The sequence below is a fragment of the Clinocottus analis genome, unplaced genomic scaffold (genome assembly GCF_023055335.1).
Source record: "Clinocottus analis isolate CAN_PGR_092001 unplaced genomic scaffold, fCliAna1.0.p SCAF_20, whole genome shotgun sequence".
Classification (NCBI taxonomy): domain Eukaryota; kingdom Metazoa; phylum Chordata; class Actinopteri; order Perciformes; family Cottidae; genus Clinocottus; species Clinocottus analis.
In genome coordinates this window covers 15,021,904-15,039,403 of record NW_027175932.1, presented here as the reverse complement: position 1 = coordinate 15,039,403, position 17,500 = coordinate 15,021,904, and the positions used below count along the sequence as shown (strand labels likewise).

General features: G+C 39.9%; 1 protein-coding gene across 2 annotated transcripts in view; it reads right to left on the bottom strand.

Moving 5' to 3' along the window:
- Positions 1 to 17,500, bottom strand: part of cog5 (component of oligomeric golgi complex 5) — a 50,669-nt gene that overhangs the window by 5,184 nt on the left and 27,985 nt on the right. For both annotated transcript variants that reach the window (XM_068586474.1, XM_068586475.1), the window contains 8 exons: positions 14,374 to 14,533; positions 13,353 to 13,465; positions 13,160 to 13,237; positions 8,756 to 8,837; positions 4,654 to 4,858; positions 3,566 to 3,727; positions 3,104 to 3,203; positions 2,781 to 2,891 (listed from right to left, as the gene is read on the bottom strand). In XM_068586474.1, coding sequence (XP_068442575.1) covers positions 2,781 to 2,891; positions 3,104 to 3,203; positions 3,566 to 3,727; positions 4,654 to 4,858; positions 8,756 to 8,837; positions 13,160 to 13,237; positions 13,353 to 13,465; positions 14,374 to 14,533 — 1,011 coding nt within the window. The remainder of the gene's footprint in view (positions 1 to 2,780; positions 2,892 to 3,103; positions 3,204 to 3,565; positions 3,728 to 4,653; positions 4,859 to 8,755; positions 8,838 to 13,159; positions 13,238 to 13,352; positions 13,466 to 14,373; positions 14,534 to 17,500) is intronic.

Below are 17,500 nucleotides of genomic sequence, written 5' to 3'. Positions count from 1 at the left end.
ACTGTGTGTGTGTGTGGCTTGATACTGCTCAGTCAAACAGTTTGTGCTGCTGTTAGTGTTGACCATTTCTTGGGCCAAATTTGGACCAGTCAAAGGTCATGACTGATCAAGCTGATTCTGGTCACCAGGGGATCGATCGGTGAATCAAGGAACCGGTTGAGGGCCTTTGCAGAAACATGTTAGACTACATGCTTCAAGGAAGGATGGTAAAGAAGAACAAAGGAAGCTCTTTATATATACAGAGCCCATATATAGAGCTTATTCAGTTGATGAAAGGGAGATTTGAAAGTGGTCAAAAGTTAGTCAACACAGCCAAGAATATTTGTTGTAGAAATATAGCTGAATTATGAAAACTTATATATAAAACTTTGTTTTCATAGACGTCGTCGATTTGATTTAGTCTCAAAGTGTTTTGAGACTTATTTCGTATTAAAAAACCTTGCACTTGCACTATCTGGATTTAATTTCCTATCTACAACATCCTATTTTTCCATCCCCCCCTCCGCCTGCTTGGAATAAATTCCCACTCTGTTTACACACAATACAATTTTTAAGGGCTGAGTTAAAATATTTATTGCTCAAATAATGTTTTTTATGCTATTAATCAGCTCAACTGCTGTGCAAGAACACACCATACATATTTAATGGAGGTAGCTGCACCCTGCTTATTCTTTAATCTTCTTTGCCTCTTTTCATGTACACAAATGTGTGTCATGGACACACCTCTATGCATTAGAAAGGTAAGAGTCCAGTTATATATACACACACACACACACACACACACACACACACACACACACACACACACACACACACACACACACACACACACACACACACACACACACACAGCCCTGTGTGGGCAACTGTGGCACACTGCTAAGCTCAATTCTCAATTCAGAGAATTGGCGTTTCGATCCCCGTCTTGGCCACTTAACCCCAAATTGCTCCTGGAGCTATAGCTATGGTGTGTGACTGGTGAGCAAGGTACTGATGAGTAGGTGGCACTTGTCATCATTCACTCATTCATACAGGAGTCATAGGAATGGGTGAATGATGACAAGCAGTGTAAAAAGTATTTTAGTGGAAGACTAGAAAATAATTTGTCCGACACAAAATGTAGTTAAGTATTCTACCAATGAAACCAATGTACTAATGGAACCAAGTCGAAATGCTGTAATTGATAGGAAAGTGCCGTAAACTACACTCATGCTATCAAATTAAAACATTGCTACATTAAAACATATACAAAAGCCTTTTTCCACAATTCAGTAAAACTGATTTAGAAAAAAAACATATTGATTGCTTCCAACCTGCTCACTCATATTAAATGCTGTTTTCTTCACAAACAAACATCAACATTTGTTGATGTTTTCAGCTGCCTTGTGTGCAGTTGGGAAACTGGAAATGTCTATTTGCATTAAGATCTTTAAGAAATTCAGAAATGTCTTTGGCTCCCCTCCTAGGTCTAGGGTGTCCCTGTCCCTAGGGTGTCCCTGTTTCCCTGGTCCGGGTGAGGCCTTTCAAAATAAACTGCCTGGCCGAAAAAAAGTCACCACCAAAAAAAAGGTCACACTAATATTTTGTTGGACCGCCTTTAGCTTTGATTACGGCACGCATTTGGTGTGCCATTGTTTTAATAAGGTTCTGCAATGTCACAAGATTTATTTCCTGCTGCACAAAGCCTTCTCCAGCACATCCCAAAGATTCTCAATGGGGTTCAGGTCTGGACTCCATGTGTGAAAATGACGTCTCATGCTCCCTGAACAACTCTTTCACAATTTGAGCCCGATGAATCCTGATATTGTCATCTTTGAATATGCCGGTGCCATCAGGGAAGAAAAAAATCCATTGATGGAATAACCTGGTCATTGCTCAACCTGGTCGTTGCTCAACCAAGACCTGAGCAACTGCAGCCAACCCCCGATCATAGAACTGCCCCCACAGGCTTGTACAGTGGGCAGGTGGCAACTTTTTTTTGGCCAGGCAGTGTATTTCGTTTCATTTAAGTTTTGAAACAATGAAAATCCAGAAAAACCTTTAAATTTTCAGGTGCTGTGTTTGTACCTCAGAGAGATTATTGAGCAGTATTTTTGCCTTCATTAGATGATTTCCAGTAGAGATGTAGACAGGTAGGGGTACAACATGAAACAAAGGCCCTGAGCCAGAAGAGAACTGAAGACGTTTTAGAAAGCACTAGCACATCAGAATGAAAAAGTTGTATAGAGACATCTGTGACTCTGATTAATGTCCTCAATTAAATTTCCGACATTGTGAAAGAAGAATATGTGTAATGAAAAAGACAGTATCTCTGATTCTGCTGCATTGATTTTGATCCTTTAAAAAAAAAAAAAAACACTGTCCATATCAAGTATAAAAATGCAATGAGTAAGACATGTTTAATTACTACCACAACAAGTTGAACATCATGACCACGTTTGATTATGTAACATGGTGGATGTTAAAACAACAAAATGAAGGAAAGTAAGTCTATATCGATTTCTTTTAAAGATAGATTTGTCTGGAGGCTACTGGATCTTCATACAACAATATCATAAGCATGTGTATTCCAGTTTTACATCTTATGATAAAAGAAACAGATCAAACTAATTCTAAACCTAACATTTTCACGATTCGAAATAGGATTATTGTTGTGAAATCTTAGTGCGCAAATGAGAAAAATGACCACTGTCACAGTGCTATCGTAACATGTATCTGCATTCTTGACATAAACAAACACATTAAGAGCTCTATTTGTTTAGTAGGAAAGAATGACCCACCTTGGCGATGGCCTGCTGCAGACGATAGAGGGAGTTGACGACAGTGACATTCCTTCTCTGGCCCTCTGTCAATGGACCAATTACCTGGCTGGCCTCCCCCTGAGTGCACAGCTGCAGACGGTGGGAGACACAAGTAGGCAGTGTATGGTATGTACAGGACACACACAATAGTGTTGTTTTTGTTGTACTGTTGATTTATTTATTTATTCAAATGCGTTCTCATTGTGTTATGACCACATAGCAGGTTAAGAAGATACAGAGATAAAACTGAAACCTTTCCATTCAGAAATTGTAGACAGATAGACACACACACACAAACACACCAGTTGTTCAGACTTAACACAAAAGAGTTGGACGGTCTTGGCAGCATTCTTGGACACAGCCAGAGAGAGCTTTGGATCAACCGACGCCACATTCAGCTCACTGTAAAAATAAAAATTAAAAATAAGACATACAGTAATGTAACAATCATTGCCATTTAACTGAGGATATACCTACCTTTGTATCAGTGAGGGCATACAAAAGCTCATGGTTCAAGACCTAACTCTAGTCTCAAGGACTGTTTGTACTTTTTGCATTGTTATTTTGAGTTTGATTACCCTTTTATAGTTACTATTTTTAATTGATATACTGATATTCATTCATTTAGATTGGACTTTTCTCTATGAACCAGTACTTGTTGCTGTTTTGTGATAATACAGGCTCATCTTATCTTATTAAGTGATTTTGTCACTTCCAGTGGGTCTTTGTTGTAAGTAAGCCAAACTGCCATGTGCTGTGCTTGCCTGCTGATGGTCTTGATGATGCTGTCCAGCTCGTCGTTGGAGGGAGGGTTGCGGCCGCCCATAGGGAACACCAGATTGATAGGATCGAACAGGCGAGAGAGGGACTTGGAAAGGTAGGCTGCCTCATATGGCCGCAGAGAGGCCTTCAGAGCCTTTTCTGGGCTACACACATGCGCACGCGCACACGCACACACACACACACACACACACACACACACACACACACACACACACACAAAAGATGCAGAGAGCACAACTGCAACTGGTGTGCTTAAGATAGTAACAGTCAGGAAATGTTTGAGAAACCATGATTAGTAACATGGATATGGAGACCGGACACAATAAGCTTCAAGATTAGAAAATAGCATAATTTGACCAAGTTCAACATTTCAAATGTATCATGCAATAACAATACCCACAATCTGATTATTGCCTCATGTTTGCTGACATTTCTTTAGGAGCATCTAAAGTGAGGACATAAATGTCTCAATGTATTAAGATTCAGTGGACACATGGTGTGTGTGTGTTCAACATGGTATTTAATATCATTATATCATTCCTCAATATCATTGTTATAGTACAGGGCTTTGCACCAAAACATGTTTCCATGCAAATGTGTTCTGGTCTTGTTTTTATCCAGCAGGAACTCTGTCTGTTGTCTAAGATATGTGCTTACCAGTGAACATGCTCCCGTCATTCGTGCTCATAAAAAGAAATACTTTGTTTACGTCTGTCTTCACTCCCACTCGTTACATCATTTCTCTGTTCCTCAACATCTCCTCCCTCTCTACGTCTGCTTCATTGTCACAGTTCTCCAAAAAATACTTCAACCCATAACGCATTCAGCCCTCTCCAACTAAAGATGCACTGATCTCATTTCTTCTCTCCTGACACCAAATCCACTACCCAACTTAATAGTGTTTCAGATACAAGTGGTGTTCTTTCTGGAACTGAATGTTCTGTGTGTAAAATAACACAAGGCTGGGATTCTACATATCACTTCTTAAAGCTAGGATAGACAATGTATTTTAGAAACATTTAAACACGTCCTTGTTAAATTATATTATATGTATTATATGTCTGCTCACTTGTAGTCCTGTTTTCCATGTGTGAAGAGGTCCTGGCTGTCTGTCTCTGTGGCAGTGATGTCAAGAGATGTGTCCATTCCTCCGCTGCTTGTTAGTGCCCCCTGCAGGCTGGCACTGTACTGCTGCAGGCGGCGCCACAGCTCGTTGTACAGTTGCAACAGCTTGGGATACTCTCCTTCCAGCGCCTGCTTTAAAAAGGAAGAGGCTAGAAAGGGAAAAAAGGGCAGTGAGGAAGCTACTTAATACATATTATGGTTCTGAGAAGAGCAAAGAGTGAGCAAAGTCAAAAATAAAAAGCTCGCTGGCTCTGTCCAAAGTAAAAAAAATACTTTAACCCGCTTAATAATTAACAAATTGCACCACAAAAAAATGTCAATTTGTGGTTTAATGAGGAGTTAGGTTGAATAATTTCTTCTGAATAATATTGTATCCATCCACCCACCACTTCTTTGCTCTGTCTCCAGCTGCAGCTTAATCAGTGTCTTGGTCTTGTGCTTACTTGATATGGTGGTACCAAACCTGGCAACCTAACCTCACTGTGATGACAAGACTCCAGGAAGCTGCATATATTCATTGCACCTGACTCCCCCTTCAATTTTTACATTTCTGTATGTGGATGAAATATATGAGATAACAATGATAACATGATGTGTTAATCAGTCAACATTAGAGGTGCTGGTAGATGTAGTTTTGAACTGTGGACTGAGCAGGTTCGATGGAGATATCTTGCTTTGACACACACATTGACTCTTTTGGGCTCTGCACAAATCATTTGATGACTGAGAAATAAAGATAATCATCAGCCGTATTGTTTAATCAGCCATGAAAAAAGAATTAAGAAAAAGAGAAGAACAAGAAGAAAAGCGATACTGAGGACAATCAGTAATCACTACTCATACTATTAAATGAGAGTAATCTCTCATATAATACAGCGCATTTTTTTCTTGCCTATTAATTTTTGTTCTAGAATACCTTCACCCTCACAGCTTGTGCGCGCACGCGCACACACACACACACACACACACACACACACACACACACACACACACACACACACACACACACACACACGCCCCTACTTCAGTTTGAAGCCAAATATGTTAGCAAGCAGCCAAAACCGCCTCTCCTGTTCTCACTCTGTTATTGCCGGTAGTCAGACAACTCTCTACTGAAACGTTTCCAAAAGTGTGTGTGTGTGTGTGTGTGTGTCTGTGTGTGTGTGTGTCTGTCTGTCTGTGTGTGTCTGTCTGTCTGTGTGTGTCTGTCTGTCTGTCTGGGAGTGAGTTATGATAAATGTCATTGTTAGTAATATTAAGTATTCTCTTTTTTCCTTAGAATTTGTGCTGTATTTGTCAACTGAGCAGAGAGACTCCAGTGAAATGGAGGAAGTGAACCAACAATCAGCTCCCATTTAGAGCAGGTTCCAAATGGTTCAATTCTGTATAATCACTGAGCTTCAAATGATCAAAACTGATGTTTTCGTGCTGCAATTTCAGTTAGTTTAACTTTGGGATTCTCATTCTTTTAGTTATTTTGTACTTATTTTCATGTTTCTAAAAAGATCTATAGGTAACTCTACCATATAAATCAGACTGTTCTTCATTTAGAGACCACCTGAATTTATTTAGAGACCATCTGAATCTAACGTCATTTAAGTCGTCATTTAAGTTGACAGTGTCATGTCTGGCCATGACAACATACTTGCCTTGAGGAGAGCGAGTTAAAAGAGAAAGTAAAAAAAACAGAACCAAACCTATATCGGGTAATATTGAGAATATATAAGGCTTTATATGTCAAATGAATTCCAATCAGACAATCACGTTGGATCGACCTCCAGATCTTCCAGTTGATATACTTGGGGCTTGTCCTTGGGCAAGACACTGAACCCCAAATTGCTCCTGAAGGGGCTGTGCCACAGTGTAAGAATGGGTGTGAAATTGAAATAGTTTAGTTTTGATGGGCAAAAATGTTTTCATCAATATGTTATCTGTCTAGGACTTCTCCAGCTTTGACTATCAATATTAGAAGTGTGGAAACACACTTCAGGCTCAACAAAAGCATAACATACTCAAGAAAAGCATAACCGAGAGTCACCGAGAGTAGATACTCTCGGTCACCGGGCTGGAAGTCCATGTCCATGGTGAAAGAGTATGCAAAGCTACGAGTGTGAGAATAGACAAAACCGAGATACAGTTTATGTGTGTTTGAGAGAGCAATAGAGCAAGACCCATGGGCAGCATTGTAACTAAGTTTAATAATGTAAGCATGTTTCATTTGATTGTTATATCTCTTTATCAACAGAGATTAGGTTATAGCAACATTCCACAATTGTCCCAGTTGCTTAGACTATAATTGACTTCAGTTAATGGTAGTGGACCATACTTGAAGAGCGCCTTAATAGTCTTCCCACCACTCAAAGCACTTTAACAACACTTGTCATTCACTGATGATAGTGGATATCTAAAGTGTTGGCATAATAAATTATGAAGACATAATACATGGACATAATAAAATGCACATCTGTTCTATATACAAAACAGAAAGTCGAATCCTTGAATTCCGGTGGAGTGGTCGTCTCCAGGTCAGTAGATATGTTCGAAATGTTATTTATAGAAAATATGTCAGTAAATGTTCTGTTATATGTGAACATAAAATTCATAAAATGTTTGTGTTCCGCTAAATGCGTTGATGTTGTTATGATGTTGACAGAACAGAGGTCCAATTTTAGAGTATTTCCTCATGCGAAGGTTTGGAACGTCACAATAATGTCAAACTCTCAAAATGATTTAGTCCCATATATTGAAGTAGCCTAGCAGTTGTAATAATGTCTGTATGTATGCAACTGGTCATTTAAAATATAGAAAGTTCAATTGAATAATATCTCAACAATATTTATTGTCAGATTTCAAAATGAACTGGATGAATTATAAATAAAACATACTCTAATAATAAATACATTCTCATTTCAAGGAAAATGATACTGTATTAAAAGACATTACAGAAGGCTTAAAAAAAGTGCATCGTAAAATAAAGTACTTAATTTTAGAAAACTGAATTGTCATGCAGCTTTAAATTCTGTTAATTCAGGTGTGAAGTGATGTTATCTAAAAAAGCAACAATATTATATTGTTCCTATTTTATAAAAAATGTTTTGCTCAAAAGAGTGTCCTTTGTCTTGTAGTGGGGCTTGAGACACACTAGTTTTGAACTGCTCGTTGGGAGCTTGAACAAGACAGTCCTTTCTTGGTTAAAGACTCTGGTCTCTTTTTGGAGAATCTCTCCCTGTCTCTCACATGTGTTTTTCCATTACTCAAGTTGAGGGTGATACTTTTCGAAATACACATATTTGATTGGCCGAGTGAAATCACCTGAGACGATTTACAATGCATGTAATTGGTTGGTGTGTTGCCGGGACCGCTGTGCTGGTTAAAATATAGGCGCTCTCTTAAAATATCTATTGGTTTTAAGACTGTGTCTAGATACAATGGTGTTTGGGTCCAGACTTCAGATATTTTTTTCTAAATGTAATCTTAACATGTTACTGTTAAATAGCTGAAGGTAAATGACCTCACACCCTGTCACCTTCAATACTAATTCATGATTTTGAGTGCTTAAATATTGTTACTTATGTTGATATAAATTAAATAGTAAACATAAACTATAAAATAGAGGTTTCTTGGTAGTGCCCAGGAGGCCAACTGAACCCTCCTTGTTATTTTTGCCCAAGTTAGAATTGGCGTGTTGATGCAGTAGTGACTTATAGAAACTAAGGTTGTACAGTGGTTTAATGAGAGTCCTATTTGCTCCGATAGCTCCATGAACAACAGGCCTTTTATTATTTCAAGCCACATTGATTTTCTGCTGTTATCTGAGCTCTTATCACGGCCTGATTATTATGGCTCACAAAACGAGACACCCCAAAAAAAATTTGTGCTGGTGGTTTTAAAGAAGCTATCAGTTTGAGATTCACCTTAAAAATGTAAACTATTTTTGTGTGATTCAGCTTTCCTCTGGATTAGCAGCTTTAATATAAAACTGTCATTATCCTCTTAATGTGGTACTTGTAGCAAAGACTAAGCGGAAGGTAAAAGGGCACTCCTACCTTCAGATGCTCTGTGAAACTCCTCACTAAGTGTGTTGGTGACATCATTCCAGAAGGTGTAGAGGATATCAGGCTGTCCATCCTGTTACCAGGTAGATAGAAGAGAAACACACACATTACTGATATCCTTGAAGGCCTTTTGAGTTGCGAGTTGATGGGAAACACCTACTGACTCTTACCACCTTTTACCTATCTGCCATTGCCCTTTGTCTGATCCCTATTGATTATGTTTCTTTAAGTTACAAATTCAATGTGCAGATGATGGTCCTATGAACAACGATTCACTTTGATTTTACATTTTTGTAATACATTGATTATTTCTTGGAGAGCCTCTGAAAAGACTAATCTCAAAATAAGTATGCACTACATAGATGTGAATGAGGAGAGTATCTGTTAGATGGAGATACAAGCAGAGAAACCTCGCATTTTTGTGTTTGTATTATACAATTGTGTCAAACTGAAATGTGGTATCAGATGAAAGCTGCATTTTACAAAACAATAGCTGAAGTGAACACTCTGTGAAACATGCCTTTTGTGTAAAAACAACAATTTGTGTTGATGTGCAAAAGTACACAGACCTGAATAATGTTTGGATTCACAATATTAAGTCAAGTCCTTAGAATGCGTCACTGAGGTAGTCAGTGCAGACATGCTTCAACATGTACATTTTGCATGAACATCAGATGAATCAAACAAAGTGAAAAACTGCTGGGTGTAACAAGTAATAGAGGAAAAAAGGGCAGGAAAAGGAAAAGGCTTTTATTATTTAATGGGATTTTTACCCTTCACCCTTGCGGGACTACTGGAGGGGTCTTGGGAGTTTGCCCAACCAGTCTACATGTGCTTTGTGGACTTGGAGAAGGCTTTCGACCGGGTCCCTCGGTGGGTTTTGTGGGGGGTGCTGCGGGAGTATGGGGTGCCGGATCCGTTGGCACGAGCTATCCGGTCTCTGTACGCCTGCAGTAGGAGTTGTGTCCGTATCCTCGGTATTAAGTCAGAGACGTTCCCGGTGGGTGTTGGCCTCCGCCAGGGCTGCCCTTCATCACCGGTCCTGTTTGTGATTTTCATGGACAGGATTTCTAGGCGCAGCCGGGGGGCGGAGGAAATCCGGTTCGGGGGCCTCCTGGACGCCTCCCATTAGAGGTTTTCCAGGCACGTCCAACTGGGAAGAGGCCCCGGGGAAGACCCAGGACACGCTGGAGGGATTATATCTCCCGGCTGGCCTGGGAACGCCTCGGGGTCCCCCAGAATGAGTTGGAAAATGTTGCGGGTCAGCGGGAAGCCTGGGTCGGTCTGCTGGGTGTGCTGCCACCGCGACCCGACCCCGGATAATCGGCGGAAAATGGATGGATGGATGGGATTGGACATGTGTGTCTGTGTATTCTCCTCTAATAATCCATTAGAGAAGCCTGTTGCGGATCTGTTGCCCAGATGCACTGCATCCTCCACTTTCTCTACCTTCACGAAAATCTGTGACTGCATTTTATTTCTTAATGGACCAACTGCATGTGAGTGATTGAGCAAAGAACTGGGAAAAAAACCCCTGATAAGTTTAGTGCGGGGCTTCTTTTTGAGGCTTGGTCCGGGTCTTTTAGTTCCAGTTAAGTAAAGTCATGCAACCGCATACAATGATGTTTTAGACAATAGTGTGCTTCCAACTCTGTAGCAACAGTTTTTTAACATGACGATGTTAAAAAATATCGTCACATGTGCACAAAGACCAGTTGGATCCTGCACAGAGCCCTGATCTCAACCCCATCCAACACCTTTGGTATGAAGTGAAACAAGGCGCGAGATCTCAGTGACACTTTTGTGTCTGAAAAATAGTTAGAGTAGTTAATTCACCTAAATTATTCTCTGAGAATATGTTTCTATGTTAATTCATGGTCATACATTCTATACAGAGATCATCTGTGAAACATTTACAAACAAGCCAAATGGTTTTATTGTTGAATCTGTTGAAATGTAACAAATAAACTACTTGTAGGCAGACTATCCAAATTAAGTGTCACCAATAGTTTCAGCATACCAGTGTTATACAATGTAAGAATAAGAACAATAACACAATTTAAGAATTACTACAGATGAGGGTCCAAACTTTAAGATCTTTTAGACTTAAATTAGAGATAGACTGATCACACTAAGGTCTAACAATCTTTTCTCAAACCAGAAGCCTGACAGCAGGTACTGAAGTAATACAGTCCCATCTCAATCTCCCATCCCAATAGCCTGGCAGCATCGTTCAGTAAAAGCAGTAGCACAGGAGGTCCTTCTCCTGCTGAGAGCTGCATGGCAGTAGATGCAATAATCAAACCTTTTTTTTATCTCCTTCTCCTCTAATGTAATTTAAAGTATTTAGATGCAGCTAAGCTGATATGACTGCTGTCAGCAGGACGCGTCTATTCAGTCAGTTTTTGCAGACACACGACACTCTCGTTCATAACAGCGAAAACTGATAGTGCAGCTGCACTGCTAAGGAAGCCGTTGCATTTAGACATCCCATTAGGTCTCCAACTCACACATCCATCGTTGGGTAATTGGTGAGAGCTTTGTTTCCATAGTAACAGTCTCCCGCTCTGATATGTACAACTAGGTGTCTGTGAGGCAAGAGAGTCAAATGATGACGATAGTCATGATGATGTGTTCATGACTGCAATGATTACTATCATTACTACTTTTAAGTGAGTGGGCTCCCTGGGGCTTGTACCTGCTGGCATTACCAGTTTCTTTCTTGAATAAAACTGTAGATTATTGTACAAGCAATGCCATCATGTTTAATGTTTACATATTTTACCACATTTTGCTCTGCCTTACTTATGTAGGCCAGCTCAGATGTGCTTTAAGTCTATCTTAATACCAAAGGTGTTTAACAATATGCATCTTGGTTTGTTCAGTTCAGAATGCCCATGACCCAAACTGCTACTGTCTCCTATTCACATACATGAAACATGGATTCAGTTTTACCTGGAAAATGTCCGCAGTACACCAGGTGCTGTAAGCTATTACAGAACTGTGGCATGCTAGTTAGTTTAGCCCGATTAGCAGGGTTAAACAAGCTGAATGCACCACAATCTGTGACAAACTGTATGCCGACAGTTAAAGTGAAGTTGAGTGTATCTTTGGCTACACTTCAAATATTTAGTTTACCACAGAACGGGCAGCGAGTCCTTCTCTTCACAGCCTTCTTGCAGTCTCCCACTGCAGATTCAGTCCAATAAAGTAACAACCCCTGCTTTAGAGTATGACTGCGTGTAAGCAACCACACTCCACTATAGACAAGTCTATGGTTAATGTGCTTAAACGTTGCTACAATGTGCGTTTTCATGTGTAGTTAGTCAGTTCGTTGTGCTGCTCCGTACAAATGGACATAAACTACAGAACAGTTCAGGAATTACCAACAGGTCAAGGTCCTATGATTTATGAGATTACAGACATTTTTGCTGTCTTTTTTGTTGTTGTTATTTCTTTCTTATTGACATTAAGAAAGAATTTATTTGTGTGACTTAAAAGTAAGAATTATAACCAATGAGCAACTATTAATAAGAAACGGTTAAGCCGGTATGCTGTGGCTATTGTGCTGTTCTATGTATTGCTGTCTGACATTAATAGTACTGGGGAGATAAATTCCCCCTTGGAAACATTTAAGTTGAAAGTCTTGTGTATCGTGAATGTTGCAGTTATAAAAAAATCTGTCTAAGGCATTCTAAAAATCTATTACCACCTTGTATATGCACCAATGTACATTTATTTTTGTTATCAGGAAAATAAAGAGAATGCATTAAATGCAAGGTGGGGTTGTCGACTGTGCAAAGCAAGCAACTGCCCAGGACCCCACTCCTTTGTATCCACACTCCTTTCCTCATATTCCTCAAGAGACCTCATCTGGAAGACGTGAAAACTTGTTTAAAAAGTCTTAATAACAATTAAACATGTTTTTTTTCGGGAGCTGATGACAGAAATAGTTAAAGAGTGGAGTTCCAAGAGTTTCATTCTTCTCGTCTCAGAGTTGCACATGCATAGTACTAATCAAACAAGGTGAGTACAGCAGCCAATTCTAATTAGGAAAACAGTTGCCACTGAATCTGCCCACTTACTGTCAAAAAGAAGACCTCTCGAATGCAAGCAGGTGAAAGTTTCTTTCAAGCGAGAAGGTGAAAGTATTGCGACCGAGAAAACACATTAGACTTGTGACTGATTTGTCGCCATAGTCAGATAGTATTATTCCTGCCTCGGTGTACTGGTTTTAACATATAGTTAAGCTTTCATGTATGGTATTCTGGGTGTATGTCTTAAAATTAGAAACATGCTAATTCAGTCATACTAAAACGTATGTGTTCAACTCTTCAATAAATGACTGTTTTGATTGCACTTATTACATAAGACCAAAGCAGTGGTGCCACCTACCTTGATGATCTCATCGATGAAGCACACATGAGTTACAGGGTCTCTCTTCTTCATCAGGACCTTCTGCAGATGTTGCACCTGGAAAGTATGCAGCATACCTTACCCATCAGTTCTGCTTCTTTTGTTTTTTAATTATGATGAACTATTCAACACTGAATGTATAGTCAGTTAGTGGTCTCAATGAGCTGTATACCTGTCTGCACGCAGAACATATCTGGTCCATTAATTTCTCCAGGTTGGTCCACAGAGCAGCACGAAAAGCTGCTGTGTTGCCTGGTGTTGGGAGCACTGCTCTGCCGGGTGCACCTGAGGGGACCAATTCATTCTGTAAGGTTTTGTTTCTTTTTTATATGATTCCTGTGAAATGCATTCTCTTCCCAAACACACAGCTGACACAGAAAAGCATTTAGGCTTATTTAGACAAATGCAGCAGCGAATGAGAAAAGTTTATCTGACATGTGTCTTGAGATTTTCTTAAGATACATATATTTAACTGCAATTGTCACATTTTACAGTCATCATATACAGACAGGTACATCCATGAAATTTGACCTCTGCATTTAGCCCATCATTAGGGCTGCTGTGAAAAACCCAGTGAGCAACTTGGGGTTCAGTGCAGTGGATCGAAACACTAACCCTATGGTTACAGACCGACTTGCTCAGCAAACTGAGTCACCGACGGCCTAAAAAATGTATATTTTGAATTGTTTTTGGATAATAAAATGGGTCTCTTTTGCACAAAGGAAGAAGACATATCAGGCTTTATACACACACAATATTTGTTTGTAGATAAATGCATTGCTGGTTTTCATCTTTTATGAAAATAAGAACAAATACAAAATATCACCAGACTTTTAGTTGTTAAATAGACCATGACATGTTTATTTTGCTAATTTCAAATCCTCAAAATGTGTCTTAAAAAACCTCAGGGGAAGAAACCTAATCATGCCTGTTGATCTGAAAGTATTGCGTCATTAATAAGAACAATGATGTTTGCCGCTAAATCAGAACCATGAAAATAACTCACGCCCTCAAGCCAGAATTGACTATTCTCTGTAGCCATGATATAATCTATTTCGAATCAAGCCAATTCATGAACTGGGTCAAACTATAAAATACCATCCTCTTTTAGAAATGAGGACAATGTATGCAGTGTTTCTCTGTGTATAAGCATGAATTCTCCCTGAACCACACACACGCTCCTTGGGTCTTACCTCTGGGGTTGGTCGGCTGTGTTAGCCCTTTAATGTCCAAAGCATTGGTGATGTTGTCGTGTATGGTGGTCCTGTAAACCCCCACTACAGAACTAATGGTTGCTCTTAGACTGCCCAGGTTGTAGAAGACCTGCAGCGCCGTGCCAACCTGGGTGGGATTCTAACCGGCAAAAGAAGAGGAAGTGAGGTTGTATGTGGTGTTGTTTTGAACAGTTTGAAATCAACTCAATGGGTCTGGTAGTTTCAAACACAAACACTTAGTTTGACAACGAGAACAGAGGTGACAGCAGCAGCTAAAAATACACCTTACATTGATTTAATGAGAGAAAGAGAGAGTTGTAGAGATGTGGCAGAGAAAAGTTAAGACAAGAAAAACAGAGGGAGAGGAGAGGAAAAGCATTGCTGTACTTTGCACTGACTGGTATATTTGTCACACTGTATGTGCTTCAAAGCATATTTTTTTCTGAATTGTTCATTTTCTTAAAATGGACAAACTACAACAAGAGTTGTATTTGTACAAAGACGTTAAAGGTTTTTCTATTAAGTGCCACAAACTGAATATGCGTATCCATTTCTTGTCCAGAATATGGATAATAAATGTTGTGTGTGTGTGTGTCACCTCGGAAGCTCAGTGATTTGTGGTTTCATAGGGCGTTACATTCTGAAACTATTTCTTGTCTGAAAAACAGCACAGGTCAGAGTCTTGTCTTCAACACCAGATGCTGGCCAGTAAGCAGATATACTGCACATATAATGAGTACTGGGTGAATGGATAAACTGTTACCGCACATAATCCCGCTGTTAAACAAATCAGATACATGTTAGGTACTGAATTTTAGAGGTGTTTTTAAAGTTTGGACAATTGAGGAAGCTACTTCCAACAGCTTCTAGTATTTATGCTAAGCTAGGCTAAACACTTTTTGACTCGACATGAGATAGATCATCTTCTCATTACTCTTCTAAATCTCACTTATTTAAATTGAATATTCACACACAACTTCACAAACAGTCTACCTCCATGGCAAAATCAAAGAGGAATCCTGCTGAGACCAATGATGCCTCCCAAAAGAAATGCTTTGCACCTTTTTGTTACAGGTCACTCTCACTGCTACACTAAACACAAATTAACACCCACAAATCAGACGTCCATGCTGCAAATCAAGGATTCATGCATCATTTATCATCAGCATCATGATTTTGTCATTATATATGTTGGGTAGCAAACGAGTTACAGATCATTCGGTACCCAAGTAGCATATTCTTTAAATTGCATCAGGAGGAATGTAAACAGTAGGAACAGTGAGGGGACATGTGACATCGGATCAGGATTTCTTGATCTGATGTGAGGTCCTGGGACAGGGATGTTCTATGTGCACAGATTGTAAAGCCCTCTTGGGCAAATGTTTAATTTGTGATATTGTGTTAGGGTTAGGTTTAGGGTCCAATATCGTCACATAAAAAAAGTGGCTATGTGTAAGCACCAAGCATCATTGATGAAAATAGAGTCCTGCTCTCCCTCTTTCATCGTTCTTAAAAGCATGCTCCTCGTTTTAGACATTCTTTTATTTGTAAGTGGTGCATCAAGAGATGTAGCCAGTTCCAAATTCTGCACTATCCTGCAGTCCGCCTTTCAAGTGCAGCTTGATCTGGGGTGCGACAATGGAGCCAGGTCTCTGTAAAGATGTGAGCACAACAGTCACTGACCTAATTTGCTGGGTTAGCCTGTTTTTTCCTGCATCTGAACATTTGCCAGGAGCAGATTGGGTAGTGGAATATCCTTCGTCCTAGTCTAGTTCGTCTAGTTTAGCTTTCATCTCAGCTCCCCTCCCTCTCGTCTCTGCTATCAGTAGCGTTTGGTCTGGCAAGTCTGGGTGATCTCAAGGTCTGTTGCCCACAAATGAATCAAATCCCCGAGCCTTCTTCGCTAATGTTGATTGTAGTATGATCTGTATCATGCATGCTTTTATCTCTTCTCGTATTGCCCTTTTATCCGCACTCAGTAAATCTGCGATTAACCGGTTGCAGGTAATCCAGAATGCTGCTGCCAGAATACTGACTAGGACAAATAGACGGTCTCACATCACTCTCATACTCAGGTCTCTTCACTGGCTCCCTGTAGAGTCTATATTCTACAGCATGGATGTCAAACTCATTTTAGTTAAGGGGCCACATGCTGCCCATTTTTATCTCTAGTGGGCCAGAGCAGTAAAATCATAGCATAATAACGCATACATAACTAATATTTCTCAATGTTCAAATCATTGGTGAAGGTTTTTGGTTGATAAACCCTATTTTAAGATCTTTATACAATAAACTAGAAACATAAAGACCAAAAATTCAGACATCAGCCCACTGTTTATCAGCATATCAGCGTTTATCAAACGTTGTACTCCATTGGCAGCTCGTACTTTCTCCCTGCCTGTTTTTCTCCCGATCATTGATCGTGCGTCTTTAGCCCCACTGACAGCACGGGTAAAGTCCACTCCGACCCGGTCCAGCGCTTCTAGGAAAACGCTAAAAATGTAATTGGCTGTAATGGTGTCTGGCATAGCTATCAACTCAAGGAACTCATCGTGAACCGCCAAAGCCTCATCAACACCACAAATGAATATGGCCAGTTGAGCAATATGTCTAGTAATATCAGCGCTCCCATCAATTGTGACTGTGGCTCATTGGTTAGCATGCTCGTCTTTTAAGCAAAGGATTGGTGGTTTGATCCCTGGCTCCACTAGTAACATTTTTTTTCTTTTTTTCTAAAAGAAATGTGGAGTATATGAGTTTTGGGATACGGGTCAGTTGAGTTTCCACTCAACAGAAGGGCTACAGGGTCTCTGCTGGCTCAATCAGAGCGCTACGGTGAAACTACTTTCCACACAGGCAGAATGGCCAACTGTTTATGTAATAACAATACACAATCCCTGGGCGGATATTTATTTGTTTGTATACAGTACAAATGTGCGTGTGTGGGTCTCTAAAGCCCCATATGGCCACACAAGTAACTCAGTGACAGAAGTTGTTGGCCGAGGCTTCTCCGGTAGAAGTCTGGCTAAAAATACTTAGAGTGAAATACACAGTGGAGAGAGGAGTGTGTATTTGTGATTTTGTTTAACCAAAAGGAAGTGGGGGA